Source organism: Homalodisca vitripennis, unplaced genomic scaffold (genome assembly GCF_021130785.1).
Source record: "Homalodisca vitripennis isolate AUS2020 unplaced genomic scaffold, UT_GWSS_2.1 ScUCBcl_1165;HRSCAF=4450, whole genome shotgun sequence".
NCBI classification, from domain to species: domain Eukaryota; kingdom Metazoa; phylum Arthropoda; class Insecta; order Hemiptera; family Cicadellidae; genus Homalodisca; species Homalodisca vitripennis.
Window position 1 is genome coordinate 9616 of NW_025777316.1, and position 27857 is coordinate 37472.

Consider the following 27857-nt stretch of genomic DNA (forward strand, 5'->3'; position numbering starts at 1 on the left):
TGACTAATATGGCAATAGAGATATGAGTGTCCTCATGTAACAAAGAGGCGGATTGTGGTTTTCGAATTCTGACTACATAACAGAAGCAAATTAAAGCGCCTATTTGCATTTTTAATAAGTAAATATATTTTTTTTTATTTTGCCTAAAACAATTACAGGAATTAAACAAAAGTGCAAGAATTACGTGTATTTCTTAACATATTGATGTATCTTTTTGTTACTTGTTATCATATCAAATAATATAGAGAATAACTACAAAAGTTTTAAATCTACTGATGAAGTATTTAATAATGTACTACATATTTAATTAAATACTATAAACCCTAATGCTGTGGCTTTGCAAAATTATCCCCATTTAGTGTCCACTTGTCAAGCAGTTTGCAGGCCTTTAATCGTCTTAAAAATACTAATACAAATAGTGTAATATATAGTAACTAGTGTAAACCATTACAAAGAAATAAGCTAATATTAGCCTATTGTAAGTTCGTTAGTTTTTAATCTGAACTAAAATACTTTTAAAAAGATTTCCGTTAGATTTTGGAATCCTATTACATCTTTTCTATTCTATCCCCTATTACTCGGAAGCATCTCCAAAAATGCATAATTATGGCATATAAGAGTTTTCGATTGACACGATTGTGTACCTAGATACCTAGCCGCTGTAAGGAAACAAGAAATTCTTTTAATAATAAAGATACTGTGTATGATAAAACTACGATCAATGAGAATCTAAGAATGATGGCTTAGTAAGTTGGTTATTACAAAAAATAAAGGACACAGAATATAATGTTTTTGTTTTGTTGACGTTGTGTTCGGTGGTCCTTCTCGGCCTTCCCGCCAAATCAAATCATGAATGAAACTGACAGCTGAGGGAGTACTGCACACTGCACAGTGCAGTCCAAATTGAGGTGGAATTTGGATTATTGTGTATAAGCAATAAGCATTTTACTTTCCCAATAATTGGGTAAGGTATATTTGTTCTTCTACAGTATATTTTCTACATTTTAATTGTTATTAGGAGTAAAGCGGTTTCCTTACTCCTAAGCTAATACCTTGCAGTTAGGTAAGTTTTTACACTATTCCCCTAACCTATTTGTTGTTTTAAAAATAAGGTTATTACTATTGTTACTCAGTATTACCTTGTGTAATATTCAATACAAATGAAACCCAATAAAATTTGGATCTTATTCTTTATGTTTCACAATTTTACAAACAACCTGGAATGTAGTAATTGGCAATATGAATGAATAACATAGGCATGGTCAAGCCATTTTAATATGGATGCATGATCTTGATACTATTCTGACATTGATATTTGAAATCTTGACCAACTAGACCTTACAGACATCGTGTTAGGGTAGAGTTCAGTAAGAGGACTCAGTTTTTTATATCAAAATGTTTAAACCCATTGATATTATCAACCAATATTGATTCATATGGGGTAGGGTACGATAAGCGGACTCGGTTTTTATATCGAAATTGGTGAAAGATATTACTTAATCCTAACTATTGGTATAATCAATCGATATTGATTAATTATTTTGAACTATTAACTTAAATAATCTATATCAAAAGCTGTAAACACTTTCAAATAATACACGTAGGGTAATATTTCAATTTTACATAGGTAATTTTAGTGATTAAAAATGGTAGTCAATTTTAGAAAACTACACGACTTTGCTTTGAAAGATAATACATGTTTTTCATGGCTTCAACATGTTGGACTCGTACTGAAAAACCCTTTATGTGGAATTTGTGGGAAAGAAACAACTGTAACTGTAAGAGGAGCAAATATGGTCGTCTTCAGTTTTCCTAATTTTGGTTATAATAATTTGTTTGATCACTGTAAATATGAAATTCATATTTTAATTTAAAACATATGATTGTTATTGAGGACTATAGATACTTTTATATCGATGAATAGTCTAGGATTTGAGATGCGAATATTAGGTATTGATGACTACATTCTTCGATATAAAACACTGGGTCCGCTTATTGTACCCTACCCTTCATATGCACTAACAATACACACATTTTTGTATTATAAACAGTTTGTTCAGTAATTAATCTCTTTTAAATAAAAATTGTTAACTTTAGAAAACTATACAAAATACAACTAAAAGATTGGTTACTTTCTCCTTCTCAGTTTCAAGATGTTTGTTTTGTTGCTATGTTTTCTTTATTATTTAAATGTTATTTTCCTATCGTATGTATTAATTTTATCGTTTGATTAATAGTTATGGTTCCTTTATTATTCATAACATTATGTAATTCTTTAAACTATTACAACTAATTTGAAACATGTGACTGATTTAGTTTTAGATACAATGATATCGATTGATATTTCTTTTATTCAATATATAAAATATCGATAATTGTAGGAAGTGATATAAAAACCGGACGATGCCCTGTTATTATTCCATATCAGTTTAATCCTTTCTTTTACAGTCCATCTTAGGCTCGATCCATAGGCCTATATGTTTTTGCAACAGCTTCAAACTTCTTTCTGGAAATAAAAGTAGCCTATACTGTTTTAAGAAATTGTAGAAGTAGTTTTAGATCCTTTTAGGTACAGTGGCTAAAGTAAACATCTCTATATTGTAATCTTGTACGCGGCTCAAGGAAGCTATTTGACTAAACTAATTCCAAAAAAGGCCGGCAAAACCATTTATTTTAAATAACAGTAAAAGCAAAAGAATTCAGTTGGCTGTAAAATATCAATATTATATTATAATAGTCTATCAAATATAAATTATAAAATAGTATACTATACAAAATTATAGTTCTGTATGACAAGAGATATGAAACAAAACTATTTTACCAAAGTCAATAAATTTAAGTAGGATTAATCATTATGTATAGGTTTAAATTTCTTAGATACGTTAAGTTAACAGTTTTGCAGTGGCCACCACAACTATCAACTCATCGATATAGCTGATTATTTAAACTACAAAACAATAAAAAAAACCAAAATGATTAACAAAATTACATTATAGGTATTTCGTATTATAGTTCAGCCATGTTTTTGTATCTAAAAAGTAATAGTAGTCAAGAACTACGTAGGCTTGTGTATTTGTTAATTATGTAACACACAAAGCGGTGTAAAACTTCTTACTATTTTGAAGGATAAACTAAAGATAAGGAAAAATCTTATGACACAAATAACTAAAGTCCATCGCCATTGTAGTTGCAACCATTACTCAAATACCACACAAATCATTTTACTTTGATTTAGTTTTAAACAAAATTATTAAAATACAATATTGTTAATAATAGGCCTAGCATAGGCCTAGCTAGATGTAATTAACTGTGAAGAACTATAAGTTAAAAGTTTTTGTATTCAGTAGTTCCGGTTTTTCTCATCGATAATTTGGTTCGCTCATTTGATTGTTGTGGTGGCCGCTTATTATACTGTAGGTGAGAAACAAAAGACCTAAACGGTTTTCTTCTTTAGTTCTCAACTTAATACCATCGTTGCACATTTTATAATTTGTTATTTTGAGCATTCAACCTTGTAAAAATTCAACAGTTATTTCTTGTTTAAATTATGCTATTTACGATCTTTTCACATAGTATTAAATCATACTAATACCTACTAATTTTGTCTGACATCTTCATTCCTATTTATTTAGTAAACAAATTAAACACAATAAAACTGATGGAAATATTTATATTAGGTTTAATTTTATAATATTGATACTTCCATTTGGAGTCATGGACTATTACCCTCTATAACTCAAATATGTTATGGTACGTACCTCGATAAATCAAAAACCAGCCTGCTAAGGGAGCCAGCTTGTCAAGCACACTTTCATGTGACAATAATCTCTCCTATCCCTTCAACACTCCATAAATTCACCTATTTATTGGAGTGTTTGATATAAAGTTTTTTTATGGTAATGTGAATGTGAATATAAATATTGCCTACCTTATTTTTTCTGTAATGTAAATGTTTGTTTCCAAGTTAGTGCGGTTCTATGAAGCTAGCAGCCCAGATACTGTAATGTTGGCCTATGGAGTTCAGTCAAATGAATAATTAAGAAGTTAACTTAGTAAAACAATGAATAGAAAATCACTAACCGCCTCATCCCTTTAAACCCTTTATTTTGAAGAAGTTGGCAAATAACTAACTGATAGCCTACAATTGTGTTTTGATTATTACAGGAAAATTTGGCAAACATGAGCTACTCAGATGACCAGCTTCCTGACTTGCTACCACTTTACTACAAAAAGTTGTTTCCTTTCGGGCCGTATTATCGATGGCTGAGCTACGGTAACTGTGAGTGTCTAAGTATTGGGCTGAAAAACATTTGGTAGATGATTAAAGGTGATACCCTACTTTAATTAATTAATTAATGTTGGGAATACAATCTAATCTCTCAGCGATCCTATATGTGTGCAATATCAAATGTTAAAATGGTCACTCCAATTTCATTACTTTGAAAGCTTATTTTAAAAAGTTTGCCACACATGAAATGTCTACAGTTACTAACAGTTTTCCTAGTTAGTGATATAAATGAATCAGCTCGGCAAAATGAGTGAATCAATATTGGTTCTATACTAGTATTAGAGTGAGTCAAATATTCCTGAAAAAAATCTATTCAATTTAAGAGGCCAAATGCAGAAAAAACAAATCTATAAATGACAGTACGTCAAAAAATTTTGATCAAACTTTATATACACATTTGAGACACAGTCCATTATATTACAATATATATCTCGTTCTTTGGCCACGCCTATTTTCGAAGATTTACAGGTGATTTTTCGATTTTACAGGCTATGTGCTGACAAAACAAATCTATGGATGGTCGTACTTCAAAAACGTACGAGCCAATTTTTATAAAACTTTATACACACATTTGAGACATAGTCTACTGTAATTTTATTTAACTTTATTGTAATTTTTAGGTCTTGGTAATTTTATTAGAACCTATTAAAAAAAATTATGGTTGCCTGTAAAGTCGGTTTTACGGGCGAAGATTTTACGTGACGTCTTTTTGTCGGTAGAATATTTATTGATATGAATATTATTAAATTGTACAATAGGAACAAGGAATTGAATGAAAATAAGAATTGCACAAATTTTAACTATAGAAATATGTTTTGTTTACTAAAACATTGTACATAATTTGAAATTAATTAAAATTTGTTATTGTAAATGGTAAAGTTGAATAAAACATTTACTAAAATTGGAATTTGAAATTCTTGCTAAACACAGTTAATTATTCTAACTCCGCGCGTGGTGATTGGTCGGTTTAGTTCGTTTGTTTGGTCGCACTGTTATGACAGGTTAGAGGTTATAATTTGTTATTTTAAATGTTTGACTAGCAATACGCGCTGTTTCTTCTCAATCGACTGAATTACGATTGATTGCAGAGTGATTTAAACTAATAATTTACTTAACACTATCAACATTTGTCAATAGTATGACATAACCTATAAACTCAGTTTCTCAACTTTTGTGTCAATCTAACAATTAATCAATCAATCATAGTTTACGATAATGAAATATCAGTGTACTAAACATTAAACATTAACATACAACCTTTATTGTTGTAGTTGTTGTAAATGACGAATCTAAGCACTCCACATTTTCAAGAATAAACATAGTTATCTGCTTTATCCCGTGCGGATCCCGTGCGGCGGACCCACTGGACGGGCATCGTAACGTTACCGGGCGTTACACTTTTTCATGAGTGACTCCGAGCCGCAACCTAATTTAAGACGTTGTCACGTCAAAATGAAAACTATATATATTACTTTATATTTAATCAAAGTTTTATTAAATAACTATACATTGCAATAGAGATTTAAGTAATATCTTAGAATCAATATTGAATAAATACTAATCAGCCTAACCTTTCTGTATTTATATTCTTTGTTGTAGACCTAATGTTTCCTAATGTTGTAGACCAGTCGTTATACATCAATTCATGATAAAAATCAGTTCAGGAGTGACAGTATCAAAGAATAATAAGAATGATCTTAACAGTGCAGCTTAAACAGGACCCTGCTATTATAAGCTTGCTTATGGAGGCAATCCCCTTTTGATCATATCCGTAACAGAGAAATAAATTTTAAAATTAAAATCAACATCCTATTTTTCTCTATTGATTTGAAATATGCTATATTTTGTATACCATCCCATACAGATAGAAAAAAGTACTATTCAACAATTCATATTGTATTGTTCAATACATTAAATAAATAGGTCTATACTTTACTGTATTATATTAGATTCTTCTTAGATTTGAAAGTATTAAATCATTATCACATTCAATAGGTCAATTATAGTTTAACATAACTTAGTTCTATACTTTACAGTGGACCCGAACTGCTTCCCGAACAGAGAATTTTCTTTCACACTGCAGGATGATGTGTACATCCGGTACCAGTCTTTCTGTAACCAAGACGAAATGGAAAAAGCGATACAACAGAAATGCCCTTTCAAAATTGATATTGGAGCTGTATTCAATACCAGGTAAGAATTGAAAAGTATATAAAAATATCATTTTATTTTCAATTTAGAAGGAAACCCTCTCTATGAAGCAAATAAAGTAACGCCTTTGAGCTTATTGCGCCGGTGAATATCAAGATAGCTTATCAGAATTAGATATGAAAGATATAAAGTTCAGTTAAAAACCTGTACCACATATTATTTTTATTAGTTCATTTAGTCTGATGTTCTTGTTTAATATGTGTAAGATAAGTTTTCTGTTGCGGTTAAAACAAAGGCCGGTAATCAAGTTGCAGAGTATTGTCTGCCCATTAATATTCATCGAAGAATGACAAGTGTTTACAGTGAAGGAACTAGGATATAGTTACGTTAGAAAGTTGGTTTTAAGATCTAACAGTTGTGAACGTAGAGAGTTAAAAGCCGAAGATGCTTCTTGTTGCTCCCATTTATTGAGTGTAACAACAGATGAAAATAGCTCCCATGTTGATGAGCTTATTTGGGAAAACAGACAAATAAAACAGCATGGAAACACTTCTTTTCTTGATATCTGTAAATAGCGGGTAATATGATTCACAACTTAGGGCACTGTAAGTGTGCACTTGTTGGGTGTCTAAAATGTTTACTCTTAAAAAAAATTTTATCTTAAAAGTTGCTTACCAATCAGTGCCGATAGGAAGATGAATGAAATAATTTCCTGCAGAACATCACAACTAACTAAAGATGAAACCGGGATTTATTACTATAATCCAGAGGAACACATCTATCGCACAACAAACATGCCGTGTTCACCCCATCCACAAAATTTCAAAAGTTGTGAAAGTGCCGGAAAGGTTATGCTGACTCGTTATTGGGATTCACAAGGTATGATTATAGCCAAATATTTACCACATGATCAAGCCATCCAAACCCTTATGCATACTGTAAGATACGCATATCCTAAAAACAACCTAAAAACCTTCCTAAACCCTTCCTAAACCTTCCTAAAAACCTCTAACCTAAAAACAAGGATTAGACGAATTTGACTGTAGCGCACAGAATTCCTACTATATAACATCTCACAATAGACAATAGGCAATAGACAATTTTCTTTATTTACATATTCATAGAGAATAGTACATGTGTCATAAAACAAAAGTTGTGGTTAGTAAAATTTATACAGTGTAAAAAGTTTTTGTGTCATTGTTATATAATACAAAGTTTGATGTCCAGAGGAAGCTCTTGTCTTGCGCTGCACTGTATCAGGTGCTCAAGAATTCGGACTCTGAATAGTAGGGCCTTTCTTGCAGCCATTTTGTTAGTTGGTTCGCGAAACACTGAGGTGGCAGGTTTCTTAGATGATCGGGCAGGTGGTTGAAAAACAGCGGCGCTCCTTGGTATGAGGGTTTCTTCTCAGAGAGGCTTAAGCGGTGTAAGGGCAGGGCGAAGTTTGTGGCATTTCTTGTGTTATATGGATGTAGTTCCTGATATCTTAACTGCTGTGAAGTGACTGCATGCAGAATGGTTTCCCGGATGTAGAGTGAGATTGTTGTGAGAATTTTTAGTTGTTTAAAATATTCCCGGCAACTTTCCTGGTGATGTAGTCCTGCTAGGCATCTAATTGCTCTTTTTTGTAGAGTAAGAATCTTTCCCATGTTGGACGCTGATGTTCCTCCCCATGATACTATTCCGTATCTTAGGTGCGTTTCGAAAAGAGCAAAGTAGGCAACTTTGGCTACCTCCATGCTACATACTTGTTTAATTCTGCAAATTACATAGATACTTGAGGAGAGTTTCTTACTTAGTTGGTCTATGTGGGGCTTCCATGACAATTTCGAGTCAATTGTGATGCCTAGATATTTGGTCACATTGCTTACTTCCAGGTCCAGGAGAGGTGCTAGGTTTGTAATTTTGTTTTTTGTGTTGAAAACTATTTGTACGGTTTTATTTTCATTTAATACTAGGTCATTATTTGTGCAATATTGTTTAGTTTGGTTGAAGCATGCAGTCGTTTTTATACAATAATGGGCAACCCCATTGCAGCCAACAAACATGTGGAAAGATTCAGTGCTTAGTAATGGAGCCCATCTCACTCCCATACTAAAGCCTCCTATTACACTCTACTCTCAAAAAATGTTATTGTAAGATACTTACACTGGTTAGTGGGTAAGTTTCAAATATGTACAATGTTCCAGACCCAAGGACCGAAGAAGGTCATCAGTGTTTGCCCCTCTCCAGAAGGAGCTTGTGTTCGACATTGATATGACAGACTATGATGATGTCAGGAACTGCTGCTCTGGAGCTGACATCTGCACCAAGTGCTGGAAATTCATGGCACTGGCTGCTAGAATACTGGATACAGCACTCAGAGGTATGTTATTGAAAATTTTGATGATAAGTTGTGAGATCAACCTAACTCTCCAGCAAGCCAAATAGATGATTTTTCAGAAACAGTGAAAATGCCTAACTGGCCAAAATTGGGTTCGTTTTAATATATAGCAAATGTTTGAAACAACCTGAAATGGAATAATGTTTACACACTACTATGGTTTGGAAAGGTTTTACATCGTAGTTTTAGAATTTTCCTTTAGTGTCATGACTAACATCAAACATTTTCCATTTCCCACTGTATCGAATATTTTCGTACAAAATTAACTGTTGAGTTTTTTTGCCTTTCTGTGGAGCCATCCTCGGTCAACAGATTTTTTTTCATATGGACTTTGAAATTAGTAATGTTTTAACATTTAAGAATTTTGAACATCTAATATTGCTAAAACTTGCTAAATATTCTTTACTGTATTTTTGAAAAATTTAGTTGTTAGCTGTATAAGTGCAAACTGAGCCTAGTTTTTGAAATTTTTACAAACAATTGACAATTTACAGTTTTATGCAAAAAGTAACTAACCCACATAATTATTAGACTGCACAGCTTTATGTTGCCAATTCACTTCCAGTGGTGTATCAGTTTTTAGGAGCATTCTTTGAGGACTCCTATATTGCAGGGTACGAGAATCATGTTCTTTTATCTTTAAGGCAAACATCACATATTCTCAATTTGCTTGAAGATAACTTTTCAATTTTGTATTAAGTTCCTGCATCTCTTGCAGCAGGTTCAAGAGACGAATTGGGTGTAGAAGGATCAATTCCAGAATGGAATTATTCCTTTCATGAACACGATTGTATCAGGGAAACATTGATGTGCACACATAACATTTGTATATTTTACCATACAAATGTCCAGCAAGTTGAAAAAAATGTACTCTTCCAGTATTTCATTGTATGTCTTGTGCAGGACCAGTGGGAGAAAGATTTCTCTTTGCATTACACTCCAATTTTTAGTTGATTTTGATTATATCTCTTAACTAGCTGTTGCCCATGGTTTCACAAACAATTTTTTAAAATCGAAACTCATAGCCTACCGGTACTTAGTTAAAGCACGTGTGATGTAATATCATATGATAGTTTTTCAGACGTAAGTAGGCATACATCAGGTATATATTATTTCACTGTTCATGGTTAAAATACAATCAGAGGTTAAGGAACATTTCTATTTGCCTTGTTGCCATGATCAAGAAAATATGTAGGTTTCAGAAATCTACTTTGCTAAAAAACCATTAATTTCAAGCACCTGTAATCTACTTTGGTTTAAGATAATTTCAGTGCCATAATTGGATTTGAATTGTTGTTCCTATGAAGAAAATATACATACTCAAGACGAATAAGCCTACTGCGATCAAAAATCATCATTCAGTAAAGGGCGAAATCCTAACTAAATTCATATAACATTTCAAAATAATAGTTTACAGGTTTTGATTCTCAGTAGTATTGTTATTTATCTGGCTGTAGTCAGGGAGAGATTGACTGGTTGAGGAATGTTAATTTTCATTCTTCTGATTTTCTTTAAGCCACTTTAAAAATTCCATATTACAGTATAAATGAAAGCAACATGTCCAAGGTGTGTTTGAGTACCTCATGTGCAAACATTCACAGCTTTGCTCATTACAGTGAATTTTATTACACTGTTTTCATAGTATTTCCAAAAGCAAACCTTAACAAAGTATTTCCAATTACTGGTGCAATCAGTAATAAAAGTTATAGCGTAACCTATCACTGTTGGCTGTATTCCCTTACTGATCAAGCAGTGTACTTAGTACTGTATAAAATCAAAATGTTAACAAATGTTTCAGTGTCCTTGACAAACTTCTGGTGAAACATAAAGAAGGTTTAAAGATGTTAACAGCTGTTTTTAATATCAGTTAAAATTGTATTGTGAATCATAGACATTTTTCCAAATTCTAAAGTGGTCTATGAAAATTTGTGTTTTATTATATGTATGGGTACTATTTATGTTTTTTACAAACACTTAACACAAGACACTGAAAGAATATATACAACACTGAATAAAATACAACAAAAATGTATTACAAAAAAACACATAACAGTACCGAGCATTAATGATCAGCAGACATAGAAACTGCATTGGTCAAAATATCTAAGTTCCAAATAAATTTGACTTTATAAACAGCTGTATGAGTCAATTGTACATTTTGCGCATTAAGGAAATTAAGTTTCCTTTGGTTCCTAGATCACGCAATACTTGATTTTTCTTACTGTTACAAATGAAATAGTAACAGTGTGCCCTATTCATAGACAGTGGCTGCTATTCATAATCAGTCTCTTGGATTTGTATAAGCGACAATTGCCACAACTAGGGTTAAATCTCCAATTTGTTCAATGTGTTTGTATGTTGTTGACATTCCATTGAAGAAAGGTTTAGTTCTGGCTGGAACATACCTTCCAGTTGAACCTTCAGTAAAATCTGATGTGTCACATACCTGGACAACCCTAAGAATGGCAGGAGTGGCACATCACTAATCGCAGATTGCGAAATATAAGGGTGGCAGGTAGGGCCAATAGGTCTAGTCTACTTCAGAGGATAACTGTTGTAGTGGTTGAAGCTCTTAGTATTAAAAGCTGCTGCTAGACTGGAAATGAGGTAGTGTTGTCACCTACTCGCTTTACTGGAGAGGCTGGAACAGGGCTGGCCTTTCCTTTTTCCAAGATAGCATGATTGACATAGTGCCTGCTATCCCTCCTCACGAAATCTCGACAGGAGACGGCTCCTATCCCTAATGTTACCTATCCTGTATATCCTGTCATTCTGCAAACAAACACAAAGGGCCTTTTAGGACCAAGTTCAAGGAGATATTTCTCAGGCTTGTGTCCTAGGTGAGAAAAACTTGTTGACATTGAGGGTCTCCCGAACATGTTACCTTCAATATATTTTCGTCCGTCTTCTCTATAAAACTTCCACTCTAAATAGTCACTTTCATTAACTCAAGAAATAGATGTAGTGTAATTAACAATGCAATTGTGATAAACTATAGACTTGAAAATTTGCATGTAACCTCAGTGAAGCCTGTCACTTTGTGTGACTTACTCCTAATTTATTAAAATCAGTGGTTATTGAATTGTTGGGGTTCAATAAAATTTTAAGTTCAATAGTTTAAAGTTTGTTACTGACGTTGAAAGGTTAGAAAGGTAATAAGATGATATCAGAATCATAAGGTTCAAATATTAAATATTATAGTTTTATAAGCAAGTAATTTTATGTAAGAAGAGTTATTAAAATAAAAAAATGTAATCATAGATATCAAGGTTATGAGGCCAGACAATCTTCCAACCAGCACCTCATTAGAAATAACATTGTTACACTTCTTCATTTAGTATTTTTGAAAAGATACTAGTTTTTAAACATGGAAAAACTTGTTGGAACATTAAAAATTCATCGTGATTTTCAAGTGATGGTTGCTCTAAAACTTTTGCCATCCAGGCAATGCTTGGCTATCTTCATAGTTGGTGGCGTAGGTGTATTTATGTTTGTAGTGGTGTTCCATTCCTCACTGGTCAATTAATGTCAAACCAATGTGGGGTAGCAAATCACACATGATGTGAGGTAGACAGTGGAAACAGGTTAAGTTTATAGTATCACTTGCTATAATTTTATAGGTCTAGGTCTATGGTTATTTATATGTTTAAAATTTTTTCTGTTGACAGAGGACTTTGGATTCGAGCACTTGTTATGGGTGTTCTCGGGCCGGCGAGGTGTTCACTGTTGGGTATGTGATGAGTCTGCTCGCATGCTTGACCAGTCGGCTCGCTCAGCTGTTGCTGAGTACCTGCAAGTTGTCTCTGGCGGTGAGAATAAGGATAAGAAGGTCGTCATTCCCTCAGAAATGCATCCTTCCATAAAGTAAGCCTTAAATGCATTGCACAATTGTCTTCAACACATTTAATGCTAAGAAAATATAAAAGTAACTGTTGAACATTTTTATTTTGTATTTACAAAAGTAGAAAACTTCTATTTAGAGTTTGTATCCGTAAAAAAGGCATTAAACCCCGTTCAGGATAAAACTATTTTTTTGAATCAAAAACATTGTTACGCGGTATAGGTAATCAAAAATCTATTTAGAAACTGGAGAATAGCACTATTTTGTTGGATGTTATTAAATTAAAATTAAAATAAACAGCTTTTTGGTTTGGGCACAAGTTATCATCTAGCCTAATCTGCATTGAACTGTTTGAAACGAATTGTTTTCTGTCGATACCTGATACAGTATGTGATAGTATACAGATGTAGAGTGTACTAATATACAAGATAGTATAGTTTGGACCAAAAACAGGACAAAGATATTAATATTCCTGGTTTGATTTTTTTTCCCCCTTTCCTGAGAGAAGAGGACAGTTTGTCCCCGCGCTTAGTCCTAAAAAGGGCGTTTGCACCTCCCTTACTTTAATTTTGTGCCCTCAAAGACCGAGGCTTTTGCAAAAACCAATCAGATTTAAGGGCTCCTGTTCTCTAATGTCCTTGGGGCTGAGGAGATATGCTCCCAGGTATTTTTTCCGAGTCTCTACGATGGCAGGACAATCTAACCAAATGTGCTCCGCTGACTCCTCCTCCTCTCCACAGAGTCTACATTCGCTACTCTGACTAAGGCCTACCTTCATAAGGTGCCTCCTCAGAGGGCCATGTCCTGTCAACATTCCTAATATCAGTCTTATATCCTCCTTATTCTGGTCTAGGAGAGCTGTCCACCCTTTAACGTAAGGAGAGATAAACAATTTGGATAGTCTTAAACCTGAGGCTCTACTCCAATTCTTGTGTCTTGTCCTCTTTTCCCAATCTTTGACCAGAGCTTTAATGTTGGAGAAGGCTATCCCACAATCTGGCTCAGGCCCCACCAATGTGGATTCTGCTCCGTATCTGCTCCCTTTTTGGCGAGGATGTCCGCTTTTTCATTCCCATGAATACATTCATGACCCGGTACCCAACCGAGTGATACTCTGTTATTCGTTGCCAGCTCAGCTAGAGCATTCCTGCATTCCCAGACCGCTTTCGAATCAAACGAACAGGTATCCAGTGCCTTCAGTGCAGCCTGACTATCAGAAAGTATTAGGTATGATAATCCTTTTGTCCTCAACTGTATGAGTCTTCTGGAACATGAGTCTATTGCCATGACCTCCGCCTGAAAAAACCGTGGCATGTCTTCCTAGGGGCACAGCCATGTCAACTCCAGGTCCATGTATTCCGTATCCTGCCCTAGAGTCTAGGAGTGAACCATTGGTGAAAAACTTCAGGACTCCTTTTGTAGGGTAGGCCTCCTTTTTAATCCATTTCTCCCTACTTCCGATAGAGACCGTGTATGGTTTTTCAAAGGAGTATTAACCATAGCATCTGATACTTTGGTTAGCATTTCAGCCTCAGGAAATTTTTGCAATATTTTCATGTGGCCTTCTAAGGAGGTAGCATTTATTACCTTTGTTCCTAGAAGCTTCATTGCGCTCATCACAGCTGTTCTCATCACCTCCTGGCCAAGAGGAGTGTAACCCAGGACCGCTTCGATTGCTAGTGTTGGGCAGGAGCTCATCGCTCCCGTGATGCTTAAGCAAGCTAACCTTTGAAGACTGTAGCCTTTTTGCAGCTGTTGTTTGTTCTACCTTCGGCCACCACACTAAGGCAGCATATGTGACTGTTGGTTTTATTATAGTTTCGTAAATCCAATATATAATTTTGTGTTTAAGTCCCCATTTAAATCCAAAAAGTCTCTTACAGGCCCCAAGGGCCATTATTGCTTTGGATATCCTGTTCCTAATAAGGGAGTTTCCAAGTGAGCTTTTCATCCAGGATTAAACCCAGGTACTTCACTTCCTTTGTTTGGTTAATGCTGATTCCCTCCAGGACAGGTTGTGCTAGCTGAAATTTTCTTTTCCTGGTAAAGGTAATCATATTTGTTTTTGATGGGTTGATCCGCAGACCTTCCCCATGACACCAGTTATTTATGAAGTTAAGTTCTGTCTGTATTAGGCGTTCCAGCATGCCTTTGTTTTTTTCCTTTAATCATAAGCACTAGGTCGTCCGCATAACATAGTAGCCTTATTCCCCTCTTCTCTGCTTTGCTTAGGATATCATCCACTACCCTCGCCCACAGGAGAGGAGATAAAACTCCCCCTGGGGGCAGCCTCTTTGGGCCCGTGATCACTGCAGATTCGTCTCCTGCCTTCCTGGTTTGATACTGACCTTTGCAAAGCTCCAGCCACCTTAGACAGTTAAAGCAATGTACAGTATCTACTCCTGTCTGCTCGACAGTACTTAAAAAAACTCTTTAAATTTAATGTCACTGAAATTATTAGAGGAAATTGTGTTTCTTATTTATTAGTTTAAAAATAATTTTTATAATTTAAAAAAAAATTTTTTACTACAAAAGTATCTAAAAGTATGTAGACACATCTTTTAAAAACTCTTTAGTATTTCAATACACAAGTTTAATGTATATTTAGTGCTACCAAAGAAGGCCTTAATAGCAAATTGCACACACACATTGTTGCCACATTGAACAACTGGTGACTAATGTCAAAATATGTTTAAACAATAATTAGGACACAGTACCTATCAGAATAGAAGGCTTCAACTCACCTAAGCTCAAGCTAAGCACAGTCCTTAATGTTAATTTTCTCTCCAGGTCAACATCTCCTTCACACTATAGAATGACTGTCCTAGCAACCAACAGTAAGTTTTTTCTTGAGCATATTACCTGGCACACTGTACATAATTCTGGCATACTCTTGAGTGATTTTGGCAGAGTATAGTGAAATTGTGCTCCAGGAAATGTTGGTTCGGATTCACAGAGCTTACTCTTGTGTAATGCTCTTTTCACACACACAGTTTTCGAGGGACAAAAAAAGTACATATTCTTTTTTAGTGGCACGAAGAACAGTATTGATTCTTTCATAAACAATGAACACTGCGACAGTAACGTGGTGGATAACAGCCAGCTACTGGAACTGGCTGGCACTGTGGCGTGTCCATCTACACAGTGGTTTATTAGAATCACCTTTTCACACACACTGAGTTTTAATCCAATGGACGCATAGTAGAACGATTAGTCTAGACAGTTCTGGACATTGCTTGCAATGGTGCAATTGTACAAATTGAAAGGAAATAATTAGAAAACTTTATGGATGAGAAACAAAAATTTTAACTTTGTTGAATTTAATCTTTATTAATCAAGAACCTGCAGTAATTTTTACATCATGTAAGGTCTATTGTGATTGGGACGCAAGGATTTACACATACTATATAATCCTTTACACATACTATGCCTTAATGCTATAGCCTAATATTTTGTGTTCTATATATAAGGTTCTATTGGTTGGTTTTGTGGCAAGTATAGACTCCAAATCCAAAAAAACTGTGTAAACATAATATCATTATTCTAAAACTATTGATGATATTTCAGATACATTTAAGAGATATATAAGAGTTTTTTTCGCTTATTAAAGTCAGAATGAAAGATGATTTAAATAAATAATAGATTGATTTTGAAAAAATCAAATATGTGTGTAAGTATAAGAAACATACTCATGTAAGTAAATACACTTCAATTAGGTAAAATTATTCTTGGGTTTGTTAGCTAATAAGATTTGAAGCAGCACATACCAAATTTACAAAGCCTCCACTTCTGAGCTTAGAATATCTTTTTTTATAATAGACTGGTTTTTGAGATAAACAGATCTAAAATTATATCATAAGTCTAACACAAGTTTTTCCAAACGACTTCAGCTGATTCCGCTAATAGGATTAGTAGAGTAACCTTTGTCATTAAATACCACTCTCAGTACTTTCAATTATTTCTTGTACAATTATCTTTTACACACATTTCAACGTTTGAAATCCGAAGGAGGAACTAATGAATAAATCAGTAATATCTTTATTTATAAATTCATCAAGAATGGTTACAGATTCAATAATTTTGAATTTTTAAGTTTAAAGACATATTTTAATTAGATTTAGATATATATATATATTTCATCAAAAGGGCAAATTCACTTCAAAATATTTTTTAAATAACTAATTTTTTACATTCCTCAGGTTGCATGTTAACATTAAATAAAAAAGAAATATTTTCATTAAAGTCAATCACTCAGTAGTAGACTGGCAGATTTCTCTTCTGTCTGCTTGGAGTCTGTACAAATTTCCTTTCTGTCCGATTGTTTGTCTGTTCACAAGACATCTCGAGAATGAAATGTGCTGTAAACCTGAAATTTCGCATACAACTTCAACAAGGCCTGTTACGCATCATTTGATGTAGAATACTCCTACCTTGTTAAAAAAAAAGGAAACAGGAATTATCCTTTGCATAAGGTGCCAACTAATCAGTCCCCACTGAGCAATATCTTGTTGGTGAAGGTTAGCTGGCAGTGCATCATAAGCAGTAATACATTACAAAAATTCAAAAAGAAATCATTTTGCAAAATTGATTAACACTATTACGGAAACGTATTCAAAATTACGTCAATGGAAACACCTGGTCTCTGAGACCGCGTTTTCGTTTTTGTAGCCTTCTATCACAACACTTAAATATAAATTGAATATAAAGGTCACACATTAAAAAAATAAGTTCCATTTGTTATATGATATTTATTTTAAGTACATATACAAAAAAATACCATATATTACAACAAAAATTTGATAAAAAGATAAATTATTTTTCTTTATCATAAATCTAAATCCATCAAAGCTAAAATTTAATTATGGAACATTTAGATTTAATTAATTTGTTACGTACTACTAATATAATATACTAAAGGAGGAAACGAGTGTCTATGGTAGATAAAGAATCTAAATTACTTGTATTTTGCAAATTCTAAACAAACTTTTCTACTACACTCCAAACACACGGGCTTTTTGCAGTCAATGCACATGTATGCAGTTTTTCTTTGTTTTGCCCATGGGCAAGTAGAACATGTTTTCCTTTTCTCCATTTTATCAGACGGAACTTGTGGGAGATTGGCTTGAAGCTGTCGGGCTTGAGGCTGTTGATGTGGCTCTGGCTGCTCTTCACCCATGGTCTTCTCTATGTTCGCCCGTAGTTCACGTGGAAGGTTGGTGTTCATCAATCTTGCTTGTACATGAGGGGCAATGAGTTGGTAGCCCAAGGCTTTTATGAAGTCAAAGCGTGTCATATCGGGTATGTCCTTGAAACTCATGTACATCACAAATGAATTTATGGTTCCTATGCTCACAAGCCTGTAGAAGACAGCAAGAGGCCAACGCCTGGTTCTACGGCTTGAAGAGTACACTGCACATTTCATGTCGAGAAGATCTACTTCACATTTTGTACTGTTGTAGTACAAAATAATTTCTGGCTTTTTCTTCTCTTCATTGTATTGAGCAGTGTGATGCATACTTGATGCTAATATAACAGCTCGATTCTTTTTAGGAACGTAGCTTAGAAGAGTCATTTTTGGTCGGAATCCATAGATGGAAGAACCAGGAGTTCGATTAGGGTTCGGCAGAAATTCTTCAGGAATTTGTTTTTTTGTCTTTTTTCATTGTACCTACGTAAGTCAATTTCCTCTTCAACAGTTCATCTATTACTTCAATGGAGGTGAACCAGTTATCAGCCGTTACATTCCTGTTGGATCCCTGGATAGGGCGACATAGACGGACTATGGATTGCATAGGAATGCTCAACTCTTTCTCAGATTCTGTTACTCCTAAGCTGTCACTTCCTTTGCCTGCGTAAATGTATGTATTCAGCAAGTATGATGTCTTAGCATCCGCTAAACACATTACTTTTATGCCATATTTTTTGGGTTTTTTTGGCATGTAGACCTTATAATTCCATCTTCCTCTAAATGGTACTAACATTTCATCCACCGTTACTTCAGATGATACACAATAATTTCTCTGACAGTTAGATATGAATTTAGTAAATATCTCTGATATTGGTGCAGTTTTATCGGTTCTCAATCTTTCAGTGCGTGTATTAGCATCGTCAAATCTCAAACAAGCAATTAAAATTAAATATCGTTTTTCAGACATTGTATTAGAAAATATAGGTCGACTGAAAGAGCCTTTGGAAAACATAGATAGTATTTTCTCATCATTTGACTTCAGAATTGAAGAAAGCATAATTATACCTAGAAGTGCGTTTATCTCGTTTTTATTAGTATCCCTGTAGTTACTTTTATTTGTTTTGTCTCCCAATTTTGGAATTTGACTCTGCAATTTTTTGTTTGTATTTACTACAATAGTGTCTATCATCTCATCATCAAATAAAAGATTCCAAACCTCTGTTATCTTTGGTTTGTTCCCTAATTCTCTAGCGCCACCCCTAACACCTGGCAAACCAGTTCTAATATTTCTGGCAGGAGTTCTCACCTGAGTAATAGGCTGTTTTGAAGTCCATGCATTGGGAGGTTCAAATTCAGTTTTCTTTGACCTTTCAAGAAAGAAAATCGGTAAGGCAGCATCAGGTTGAATATTTTTTTGAGAAACGTTTTGATTACCAGGATTTGGCAGAGCGTAATCAGCTTGGTCACGATCTAGTAGTGCTTCTTCATCTGCTGAATCTTCTGATGATTCTTCTGGTACCACAGGCTCCCTCGTAGCAGCTTCCTCCTCGAACAGTATGTAATCGGGGTCTTCGTCAGAATCGTCAACTTCTTCAAAACTTTCGGCTGAATCGACATCACTTTCATAGTCCAACAACCTACGTATCCTGTCACTATAATCTGGGTCACTAGTGTTCACTGATCTACTGGTACTTGGCCGGTCCATTTTCGTCTCAAATACCCACCACACGTTATAGGAAACACCTGGTCTCGCAGACCGCTACGCGCACAACGTTCACGGAAACGCCTGGTCACACAGACCGTGTAGGTTTTGACTAGCGATACGTCAAGGTCAAACGCTTTGCCGAAAACGATCAATATTTGTAGTAGTGGTAGAGGGGGGTGAGGGAGGCAGCTACTGAGCTGACCAGACCCCACGCTCGCACAGTGTTGCCAATACAAGAGAGAAACAAATTTCCCTAGTGCGTGTGAGACCGCGGTTTCCATAAGAGTGTTAAATTCAATTCAATGGTACTCTTTTCACAAATGATCTACACAAAAAACTGGTACTGGAGTGTGTATGGGAAGTGGAAGTAGGGCAAGTACATTTGATTAATTTCAATATTGTAACTTATGTTGTTTGATGTATCCTCTCTAATTTGTGTAAATTAATTTTTTGGAGGATATCTTTTTATATATGGTGGGAACCAAATTTAATAGTGGCAATAATGTAACTTTTGTAGTTGTTTTAACATTTATATTGAGGATTTAAGTTTCCTCTCCTTAATATACAAGCTTTTATTATATAGCTATAAAGGAAACATTGTAATGTATTTGAAAGCCAAGTTTGCCAATTATTTATAAAAATATCTACAATAATCATAAAATAAAAGCCAGGATAGATCTCCATATCACATTTTTTTGTTCATAAGCAGTTTTGCCTATCCATATATAATGATTTATATATTACAAATTTTCTTATTTAGTCATAGTAATCAATGTTTAATGTTTATTAGTTCTATCATAAATGAGTTTCCACTAAATAGGGGACAAAACCAAAATATAGTCTGTATTAAAACTATTCCATGACCTAATTTTGTAACAGGCGAGCGAGAAACATGATCAACAAAGAGTTTGAAGAGATGATTGTCGGTGACCAAGACTTTCTGGGCACCAAGGAACGTATGGCCAAGGTCCTGACTTTGATACCAGACAAGACAGTGAGAGAGGAAGTGGAGAGGGCAATGAACGACTGTAGCACATCCAAGGATCGGTGGAACGCTTTGGTGAAAACTGTCAACAGTGCTGCTCAGATTAAGGTTTGTTTCTGATAGGCAGTTGGGGTATCCAGTCACTGATTTTGGAAATGTACACCTTGTTTTTAAGAACTTTGTTAGAAAGGCTTTGGAACAAAATAAAAAACTGACACTGTGTGAAAATGGCAATATTTGTTTTATGCTGTGATTATTAAGGATTCAGATTCTTTCAGATATGATCCTGGTGATAGATATAAATAATTAACAAAGATATATTATCAGTTCAGAGAGGAAAGATGAGGTGTGTCTATCTCTTTGAAGAGGGAGTGGAGAGGGCTGTATTGAATTGTTTTTGAATAAAAACTAAATAAGTGTTCAAATGTACTAACTTGTAACTAAACTGTAAGTGAAATAAACAAGTATATATGGCTTACAAATGTTATCTACTTAAAGTAAATTATAATACTATTCCACATTGTTTAATGTTTTCCCTAAGTGCATTTTTACCCATAAAAATGTTTAAACCTTTGAAGTTTTGTTGAAATTGTTTGAAAGTTACTTTTGTAGCATGTTTAAAATGGGATTATAAAATGTGGGGTATCTTGTTAGAGAAGTGTGTTTCCCAGATTATTCATAATAAAACAAAAAATGTGTTTACTTTTCTATTCATGACTTATCGAATTGAAAAAATCACAGCTGTTTTACTAAACCTTAGCAAAACTGTAAAACGTAGTCTTGCACTTTTCAATACATTTACTTGGTAATAAAATAGTTTCTCAGTACATCGAGTTATAATATTGGCTAGCACTCAAAGCGTTAAACTTTATTATAGTGAAGAATAATGATCCAAACGGTCAGTAAATCTGAGTTTTATGCCATTTATCCGTTACAGAATCTGAAATGGAAACTGAAGCATGTCGTTGACGAAATAATTCTTCAGTACACCTACCCCAGGCTTGACATAAATGTGTCCAAAGGTCTGAACCATCTGCTCAAGTCTCCATTCTGTATCCACCCGAAGACTGGCAAGGTCTGCACCCCCTTCACGCCAAAGATTGCAGCAAAGTTTGATCCAACGACAGTACCCACTATAAGGTATGTGTACGCTGATAACCTACCACAGACTTGACATAAATGTGTCCAAAGGTCTGAACCATCTGCTCAAACTATTGTTTTGTGTCCACCCGAAGACTGACAAGGTCTGCACCCCCTTCAAGCCAAAGAGCGCAGCAAAGTTTGATCCAACGACAGTACCCACTATAAGGTATGTGTATGCTGATAACCTACCGCAGACTTGTCATAAAATGTGTCCAAAGGTATGAACCATCTGCTCAAATCTTTATTTTGTGTCCACCCGAAGACTGGCAAGATCTGCTGCTCCTTCAAGCCAAAGAATGCAGCAAAAATTTATCCAATGAAAGTATGCACTAAAAGTGATGTGTTTGTTGGTAAAACAATTCTGCTGTTTTGTCAAATTGATTAATACTCCACTTGTTTTAGTAAAAATGTAATTTTTGATCCTAAAGCTTGCTAGTATTATACGTCACACTATTCCAAACTGTTTTTTATAATTAATGGGGAAATCATGTTGGTTACGAACAATACTGAGTGTTTGTATGTGAAGAGGCAACCAAAAGTTTGGGAAGCAGTGTGATGAGTGGTTCTGATCCCAGCCCACAAGCAACTTGTTCAAGTTCAATACAGTCATAGTAAACTCAGATATAACTGGTGAAGGTTAAGCTTTGGAACAAATAATCTGTTACTGGGCTTTCCGCTTTGATGTTCTGAATGAACCCTTTGAAAAACCTTAAATCTTAGTTTTGTATAAAGTTTAGTTGTATTCTGTATTCTATTTAAACAAGAAATTGTTTACCAATTAATTAAATGTGCAACTAATAATAAATAGTACACATACAAATAAAATATTGCAAAACACATGTATTGTTTATATACAGTATTACTAGGAAATCTATAACAATACAATTGCATTATTTCCTGATTTCATTAAATTTGTGCTGTGATTACTATTAATTTCACTGTCTTCCTCCAACTGTATAACCATGTTAGGAATGTCACGCATTTCTTCTTTCACAACTTCCACTTTCTGAAGTTGCTCGTTCTGTTTAATGCACTTTTTCTAATTATTGAGAGTTACATTCCGTAATGTTTCCTCCATTGAAACTAAAACATCTTTACTCTTTTGTATCTGTCCGTCACTGTTGTTTTAACTTAGGTCACCCAACAAACACAGTCACATGTTTTTTTATCATATTTCTCAACACTATGTGGCCAGCTTTTCAAAACTGTTGGAGCTACTGTTAGACATTGGAGGGTTACTGTAAATGTATAATCTCAAGTCGGTGTTGTTGATGTTCGCCCTTTCTCTACTGCATTTATAGTCCACGTGCTGGAACTTGCCTAGTCTCATCGCTAAAACTCAAAAGTTCTTAGATTGTAACAAACTACATTGTAGTTTTATTTATTTTTTGTTTTTTTTAATGGTTAACTCTAACCTTTTCAGTGCTGCTTGCAATCAGGAATATTACAAACCAACCCCACACATTAGTTACTGCCCAAACACACTTGTGTGTGTTTCCTTCACATTACTTGCTATATATATATATTAAGCCCTAACTCTGCCTCAAAATAAAGTCTTTTCATTTTATTTCTACTAGCAAATTCATAACGTTATAGTTCTGAAAGTTTAATCAGTATTCACAAACACAGCGTCCCATTATATCAGTTAACTAGTCAAATTCGTTATATGTATACCTAAATATGACATAGACATGATTTATCTTCAAATATTATCAGGGAAATGTTTCAGAGTGATCAGAAAAATAATTGGTCTTATTTATAGAGAACTAGCTGTTTCCCGCGGCTAACATACGCTTTTCTAAGCTTTGCCCCTGTATGTGCACTTGTAGTTCAAGTCACTTATATTTCCAACGCCAATGTAGAATTTGCCTTATTGCCACGATCAAGAAATTCTGTGTATGTTTATAGCCATTGTACACGTACATGTACTCTACAGTACTATAAAGTGGTCTAATACTTAAGGCTTAAGTTCTACCAGAAATTTATCTTAAAACCAAATATACGTCACAACTTAGCGCCTTCAAATAGTGTTTGGCTATTTAACATACGTAACTATCTTGTAATTGCGTTTAGAATGTGCAGGCGCTTTGAAAACACATTTTTGCAGCGCCGCTCGGTGGCGAGTTACATCAATGGGAATAGCATATAAACCTTCCCCATGTAAAAATGCATATACATACAAATTGTTATAATAATCGGTTAAATAGTTCACGATTCCATAAAGGACAAACACACAAACATTCATTTATATATATATATACTAGCGGGCCCGGCGCGCTTTGCTGCGCATTTCAATAATTTTTTGCAAAAGTTGCCCGCGGCTTCGCACGCAATTTCCCGTTGAAAACAGTACACTATATTCACTTATTCTTTTTCTATCACATTCTAAACATTGCTGAGATAATTGATAGTCGTTCCATCGTGAGCCTCTTGGGCGTATTATGAAGGTATGTACCATATTCCTGCCTCTATCTAGCTGTTACCCACGGCTTCGCACGCAAATCTTAAGAACCGAAGTCCTTATATTACTTAGTAAATTTTTTTTTTTACTATAATAAATTTTAGATTAAATTAGTTATATCTCCGATGCCACGATTGAGCTTGCTTTGTTGTCTCGATCGAGAGAATATGTACACACGGAGTTTTGAGAACCATACTTCTGTCAAAAAAAAACAACTAAGGTTGATTTTATAACATTCTTTATATTTGTAGCCAACGTAAGATAGTAATTATGATATCTGCATTACTCTTCTGATCAAGCATGAGCATGGTTTATATTAAATAAATATTGCAGTTAAAGGTGAATTTTTACGTCAAATTTGAATTGTATTATCTGGATAGTAAAGTCTATGTTTAACAGTGATTGCAAAAAACAGTTTAAACAAAATTTGTCGTTTCTCTTAAGCTTACTCTATGCTTTAAAACTATAAGTGTAATATATGTTTACAAAGAACAGCTGATTAAAAATTTGAAAAGACGTTAACATATGTTTGCTGCAATGCATTTCTTATGGGTATTTCTGTAACCAGTGGGGCGGAATCCTGAATCGGGAAAGGGATGGGCATAGCTTATAAACCTTCTCCGTGGAAAAATACATATACGTACAAATTTTCATCATGATCGGTCCAATAGTTCACGATTCCATAAAGGACAAACATACAAACATTCATTTTTATATATATAGATATATAGATTAAGTACACTTAAGTCTATTATAGTAAATTAAGTTATCATAATGGTTATGTTAATTGTTCAACTAAAATTAACTGCAGTCCTTACAGTATGGAGAACTTATTATGTAACAAAGATAATGTAATAAAATGTGTTCAAATTATTTTGTAAAAATTTGATTGGATTATTTGAAAGGATAGGATTTCAGACATTTACCATAATTAAATGTTATTTTTTGTAACATATATAATGATGGCACATATGATTTACTTGTTAAACATGTAGATTTTTGTAAATTTACATGTTTTTCATATGAAAAGAAATTTGATATCAATTTATTGAGACATCTGATACCAGATGCTGCATTAAAAGGAAGGTGAACTGGAGCTATTACTCAACATTCATATTAAATAAGCTAAGGAGGAAACAGCTGATGTACTACATGCTGGTCCCTTCGAGCTCTAAGAGTTAATTGAAAAATGAGTAAGAAATATTAAATATTATGTAAGAACTGTTTGGGTTGGGAATCTGACTCCTACTGAAAGTTTTATGTCATTTCAGTGAACTTGTTGAAGAACTTAGAATGTACGATCAAAAACAAAGTGAATTAAATAACGAAGATGACACTACCAAAAGAGTGAAAGGATACAAAAAGACGTCATTAAATTCAAGTGTTCACATTTTTGAAGATTTCCTTCGTAAACTTGAAGCCACATGGAAAGGCAAAAGGATAGAAATCAGTGGTAAGTATACATTTATTTTATTCTTAATTTTACATATATGTTGTTATACCTTAAAATAGGCTACCTTTACAGCATCTGCTGTGTATAAAATATTATTAATTATATCACTGTCATATCATTGTATATCAATTCTCCATGTGACCTTATATGAATAATATAACCCGATTTACATAACTTTTAAAAAGCTAAAAAGTACATGGATGTTACTTATTGTTTGTATCAAGCCCGAGCGAGTAATTTTGAAATTCCTATTAACAGTTGAAACATATTATATGAGTCTTTTTCACTTTTTATCATTTTCTTAATTTTTTTATATATACCACAATTAATGTGGAACAGATATAAATCTTTGTAAGCAATCTTTTAAAATGAAAATGGTTTTGATGTATTTATAAGTTAATCTATAAATTCTAATTTTAATATAACTTGAGCATTTGTGTGTAGTTCTTTGATATTTCATGCCTTAAACTGGTGAATATGGGGACTTCTTACTCAAATCTTATTATTTATTTAAAAAATTATATTATATTTATTTAAAAAAATACATAGACGCTTAAGTTGTTTATATCAACATGTAATATTGAGTAATTGAAACATTACTATAGAGTTTCTAAATAATTTAATAAATTAAGTATTACTAGCAGAATAAGGAAAAGATATAAAATATATAACAATTTATGATAGTACAAGCAATACAGTATGTAATATTATTAATAACAAGCTGAAAAAAGTAAATAAAGAGAATTAAATTATTATAAAGTTAAGACTGAAAACAGTAGTCTGTAAAAATGGAACTGTTACAAAAATACTTCGCTGGGGTGGATAGGTCAGTATGTTCGAAACTATGGAATTTTGTGGAAACCTAAATACTCAAATCATTACTGATACTGTCTTGACATGCTCAATGTACTCTTCAGATTTCATTTAAAGTTTCCAAAGGCAAACCAAGGTAAATCAACATTGTATGCAGTAGTTATGGGCTAATCTAAAATTTTTGAATCTTGAATCAGAGTCTTTTAAAATTTGCTCTAAAATTTTTGGAAGAGTATCTGTAAGTATAAAAGTAATCCAAAAATACCACTCTATTGTAAAGAGATTTACACAGATTCAAAGAAATACCTATATTTTAAGAACAATGTCATATCCCATAACTTCTATTTTAATTTGATAGATTTTAATATGAGCTGGTATTTGAGCAAATGGTTCAGACCTTTGGACACATGCTGGAAATGTGTGCTTTTAATTAAAAAAAAATATGATCATACATTTGTATCATTTATGAAACATATTCTAAACTTATAATATTTAAAAAATGTCAAACCAACCCCAGTTATGGTAAAAAATACTAAAATATAAACATAATATATTTTATAGAGGAGATATTTATACAACAAAAATTTGCTGTTAACATTAGCGCTTACTAGCAACAGATTGGGTACTGGTTTGTTTATACCTACTATTTCTATATGGACTCGGTAAAGCAAAAACTGATATGTCACTTATATCTGGGTAACCCAATGGATGTTCAGGAGTGGCACATCACTTACCACAGATAATCACACCACTTACCATTGCAGTTAATATAGTATGGCAAATGGTTGACAGGTAGATCTAATTTTCTGCAGAGTATATTTAAGTGGGTGGGACTCCTCAGTGGTTTTTTGCAAGCCTGAACATGGCAATACCATTGCCTGTCCTCTTTTAACTGGGGAAGAGGCTATAACAGAGCCAGCCTCCTCTTGTTCTTTTAAGATTAGATAGAATGAGAGGACTTCTCAGTTTCTTGATCCATGTGAAATATTAAAGCGTTTTGAACAAAAGAGACCCTGTCTGGGTCTCACAGACCCACTCTGCCCACTGCAGTGTTTTAAAACATAGAAAAAGTATCTGGTGAGAAATTATCAGATAAGCATGTGAAAGCAGGTGGCTGAGTGATCTTACGGTATATACCAATTGGTATATGAGTTAGACTACTCTATTTGTTTTAAAAGAATAAAAAATAAATATGTAAATTGTAAAGGAGGTAAGTAGTGTTCATTTGAGTATAAACAAAACTTAGCAATAGCGTTTTATTTTGTTTAAAACAAACTCTGTTTTTTAGAAACAGTATTTTTTTAGATTAAAATTAATGTCTATTATAATTGACATTTTCCTTGTTCCAGATCAAAAGATGGAGTTCTGATATGATTGGTAGCCGCACAAAGTATACATGTTTAAGTGATATTAATAGTATTTTGTAAGAATATATTTTTATAATTC

At 33.7% G+C, this 27857-nt stretch overlaps 1 protein-coding gene across 2 annotated transcripts; it reads left to right on the forward strand.

Annotated features, from left to right (window-relative positions):
• The first annotated feature begins 859 nt into the window (after nt 1-859).
• Nucleotides 860-27857, forward strand: LOC124371264 (DNA primase small subunit-like). 2 transcript variants are annotated; one of them, XM_046829600.1, is made up of 9 exons: nt 860-964; nt 4165-4279; nt 6325-6481; nt 8629-8804; nt 12491-12686; nt 20436-20649; nt 21479-21681; nt 25417-25598; nt 27761-27857. In XM_046829600.1, the coding sequence occupies exons 2-9, from the start codon at nt 4180-4182 to the stop codon at nt 27778-27780; spliced, it is 1248 nt and encodes a 415-aa protein (XP_046685556.1). In that variant the 5' UTR covers nt 860-964; nt 4165-4179; the 3' UTR covers nt 27781-27857. The 2 variants fall into 2 exon arrangements, with proteins under 2 accessions (XP_046685556.1, XP_046685555.1); XM_046829599.1 differs by having other exon boundaries at nt 864-1063.

Excerpts from the sequence above, each read along its gene's own strand:
- LOC124371264 (XM_046829600.1), top strand. The coding sequence starts at position 4,180 with ATGAGCTACTCAGATGACCAGCTTCCTGACTTGCTACCACTTTACTAC. Across the intron at positions 12,687-20,435 it reads GAAATGCATCCTTCCATAAA|GCGAGCGAGAAACATGATCA; the intron begins GTAAGCCTTAAA and ends ATTTTGTAACAG. Across the intron at positions 20,650-21,478 it reads ACAGTGCTGCTCAGATTAAG|AATCTGAAATGGAAACTGAA; the intron begins GTTTGTTTCTGA and ends TATCCGTTACAG.